A 4,138-nucleotide genomic window follows, 5' to 3' on the forward strand; every position below is an offset into this window, starting at 1 on the left:
TGTGTTTATACTTAAGATACATACATTTTAAACATATGACTAGATATATCAGTAACCAACATCGGTCATACATTACAGCTACCTTAGAAGCTACTTTCATTTAACTTCAAATGACCTCATAAGGTTTCCTAAATATGACAAAAGCATGGCTCACTAGGTTTATAACAGTCATTACATAGGTGTGTACCTTGTGACACATTATACACACTGTGACAGCCTTTCCTTAATGATAACAGGGCTGTAAAGTGAACTTCTAGTATTTGCTCTACCTTGTAAAGAACAGCGGCGCCTGATAAGAAGGCTGTGAAGGAGTTTGTCATCTAAAGACGTTTACAAACTGTCTCATCATCCTCCAAAGCCAAGTTCAACTTTCCTGAAGCTGAAAACCACAAATGCCACAAATACATCATTAAAATATCAGTTTCTGAATGATACTTTTTCATTATTTAAACCACAAAAGCAAATAAGACCGTTGCACCACGCCTCAGGAGCAGCTTAGGTGTGTTCAAAGGCTCCACTGAGTCTTTCAACTGTCCCGTGCTGATGACTAAATCTGTCCTCCTTATCAGCTCTGACTCAGACCTGAAACCCTCCCAGTGACAATAAAGAGTCACATTCCACCTGACAGCACAGAGGAAGGGGAATTTCCTGTCTTCTACTCCCTTTTTACTGCTGCATGTGTGGAATTTATTGAGAAATGCTGATGGAGAAAAGTGTCCAAGTGTTAAATCTACTCTCTAAAATGACACCATCTGACTTCAAAACCAAGAAGAAATTAAAAAAAATGAACTTAGAATAAGCAATAAAAGTAGAAAAGACGTAAGTTATGTCAAAGGCATGAATATTTATTCAAATAAATACACACTCAACACACATGGAAATAGTAAATAATTTAAACAATACGCTGTTTGCCAGTAAAACAATATCCTGGAAACAAATAAATTAACATCATGGTTTTAGGAGTCATTCCTCCCAGGAGAGTAAACTTGAAATAGTTTTGACAATTCAAGGGTTCAGTCCTGTTTGTGGATCACTGTTTGACTGTCTGTCTTCTCTCTCTGAGAGCTCAGTCCCGAACAATCCTTCATCTCTGGACCGGATGACCTCGTCTTCCTTTTGGTCCGCGGAACATTTCTGTATGGTCCATAGTGACTCTAAACAGTGATCAAAGTAAAACATGTCATTAGTTTCAAGATCTGAGAACTGCATTTAGTTTATTTAAAACCATTTATAGTACACAACATGTCAGTCATGGTCACAGGGCGTCTCTCACCATATTTGGAGTGGATAAGTGCCGGAGTCCTCGTGCGCTCAGGGCGCCCTCGCCATGCGTCTTTCCTGCTGTCCGGGTGACGCGCTCTCGTTGTCCTGCCGCGTTTTAAAGTCCTGGATGGCCTTTCTGTTCTGGTAATCGATCAGGGCCATGGTGATCACAGCGTTCCAGCAGTTCTCCTCCCCGGAGCACCGGAAATCGATCTCCTTATTGTCTGTAGTTACGATGGTAAAATAGACGAACTTGCCGGTGCGCTCCACGCAGTCCACTTTCTTTATGGACTGCAGCTTCAGCTCCTTGCCCTTTGAGCGCTTCTGCGTGTCGGCATAAATGTTGAGGCTGTCTGTGGTCAGGACGCACGTTTTCCTCTTCCAGAACTGGAGCAGGTTGTCGCTCCTCTTCTCCAGCTCTCCCTCCTTGAGGACCTGACTGATCTCTTCCGCTGACATTCTCATAGTCCACACGGGCAGGTTTGTGAAATCCCTGCTTTCCTTTCCCGAGGAGGGGGCTTCTCGGTCAAAGCTTGTAGTATCCAGAGTGACGTTGTGAATGAAACCGAGTCGCAGAGGAGCTTTATAGCTCTCTCTAGTCTGAGCCCTGCCCACTTGACGTCAGATGATCGGGGAATTCATCAACAGTTGCCAGTGGAGTAATTCAGGGCTGAGTGGGCGGAAGCCTTTGCGCAGGAGGGTTATAGGGCGGAGGAAGTCCTAACGTGGAGCTTAATTACACTGCAAGCATGTTAATTACTAATCCACATCCTGCTGTGGAGATTAGTCCAAATATTTGCTCATTCTGCAGACACTGATTCAGGCGTATATGTTTGATTATGAGGGCTGAGGGAGCTGAGCACGTGCAGTATCAAAGTAAACCTGTTAAACTAACATTTATTTAGAGGGATTTCTGAATTATCTGATACAGTTTATGATCCAGACTTTTTCCATGACAGTCTGGTAAATCATTTCCTTTGTAACCTTTCACTCTGTCTCCCTCTCTCCCTTAAAACGGTAAGACTTTAGACTAAACTTGTTCCATGTCAGTGCTATTTTACACAAAGTCTACTATTCCTGTCCCTGGATGTCAAAGAAACCATACAGCCCACGCGCAGTTTCTACTCAGTGAGCAGAGGAGTCATTAGACTGTAGGGAGGCAGCTACTTAAAGAGAGGTTAAAAAGTTTAGCATCAGGAGTCATAATTTCATCAGCAGAAAAATGATGTAACACAAACTGCAAGAAACTGGGTTTCTTGGGCACTTCTGCAGATTGTCAAGATGTTCCTGCTATTGCTTCAAAAATGTTAGTTGAAGCTCCTGTGTGTGTTTTTTGACAATCATAAAACAGGTTGACATGAAGAGTGTCGCCTGATGATGGCCGACAACAGCAAATCAGACCATTGGCAATAAGATTGAAAATGTCTCTGTTGTACTTTTAATACATGTAACCACTGTGAAGAGGTAAGTGCCAGACGGGATTGTTTAAAGCCTTTTACATTTCTATTTATTAATTTGTTTATTGTTTTTTTCTATGGCAAATAATCACAGTAAGTGATATGTCTCACTGTAAGAGGGAGCAGGATAAGATGTTTTGTCACAAAACGGTTTTTACACATTTATAGGACAAATTGACAAAGATGTTACTGCTTTGTCCACAGGGGGGGCCAAAATCAACACAAACACAAAGTTCCTTACAAAAGCTTTAACTGACTCCAACTCAGTGGCTTTGTTGAAAATTGAACATGTTTTACATCTGGAAGACTCCTTTCTTTATTCTACCAAAAAAAAAAACGAAATCAAATTAAACTAAATAATAAAACAATTAATTTCATTAAATCAAATGAAAAAATAAGAAAATTAAATTAAAGTGTGAGACCAGATACTGAAATTGACACCAATCTTATCAAACACATTTAAGCTGGCTTTAGCTTCATTTTATTGTGAATAAAACAAACGTTTCAATGACAAGTATAATTATGTCTAAGCTTCAATCTACTTTAATTAAATTAGAAAAAAAATACCAGGAAGTTTTCAAAATGTTAATCTTGCTCGAAGGAAAACTTTATTTTGTGTTGGGTGTTTAAAAAAATCTTTATATAAAATTAATTAAAAAAAACAAGTATTGTATAATTACTTTTAACAATAAAGTATTAGTTCATTCAACTACACCTCTAACCTTTTTACAATAAAGAATGGATTAAGTAGGAAAAGGGAAAGGTCAGCTTTAGTCATGTCCTGGTTTTACAGTCACATGATTCAGACCTTACATGAGGTGTCATGACAGAAATGAAAGCTTTTCTGAATGAGTCAGATGCCCTTTGATATCCCTGAAAGGTGTGTCCAGTCTCATAAACTCTTACATCTGCTGCTTTGACCACAGTGTTATACGACCCACTCATTTAAAAGGACAGACGCAGGCTTTACATGCGCTTCACTGAGATCCTGGATTCTAGATCCTCAAAGTATCAGAACACAAAGTCTGCTTCTGAATCATAAGTCTGCTGTTAATAGCATCATTACATTAAACCCAGATGTTTTGGTATCTCCAAGCCTTCCCTTGTGTGAGTCTACAGGAAAAGGTGGTAAGAAGGCAGATGTCATTTCCTCCCCATCATCGTCCTCACAAACATGACCCTGACCCTCTGACGCTGAGTTCAAATGCACCAACCAGGGTGACTCGTGGCCAACGTGCATCAGGCACCCACTTCAGGCTCTGCTGTCTGCCTCACTATCAGTCTCCCCTCAGACATTCTGGAAACTTCGCCAGTCTAGCTTCCCTCAGGGGGAGAAAGGTCACACATACACACACACATACACAGAGGCAAGCAAATTCTCCATAGTTCTCCTGTGACTGTGAAAAAATAAGTGAATA

The 4,138-nt window shown here is 40.4% G+C and overlaps 1 protein-coding gene across 1 annotated transcript; it reads right to left on the minus strand.

The window, feature by feature from the left end:
- Window positions 1-824: 824 nt before the first annotated feature.
- On the minus strand, window positions 825-1,879 carry phlda2 (pleckstrin homology-like domain, family A, member 2). Its single transcript, XM_034685652.1, has 2 exons — window positions 1,274-1,879; window positions 825-1,154 (listed from the first exon to the last, which is right to left on the minus strand). The coding sequence occupies exon 1, from the start codon at window positions 1,726-1,728 to the stop codon at window positions 1,312-1,314; it is 417 nt and encodes a 138-aa protein (XP_034541543.1). The 5' UTR covers window positions 1,729-1,879; the 3' UTR covers window positions 825-1,154; window positions 1,274-1,311.
- Window positions 1,880-4,138: the final 2,259 nt, after the last annotated feature.

The sequence above is a fragment of the Notolabrus celidotus genome, chromosome 6, assembly GCF_009762535.1.
Source record: "Notolabrus celidotus isolate fNotCel1 chromosome 6, fNotCel1.pri, whole genome shotgun sequence".
In the NCBI taxonomy this organism is placed as follows: domain Eukaryota; kingdom Metazoa; phylum Chordata; class Actinopteri; order Labriformes; family Labridae; genus Notolabrus; species Notolabrus celidotus.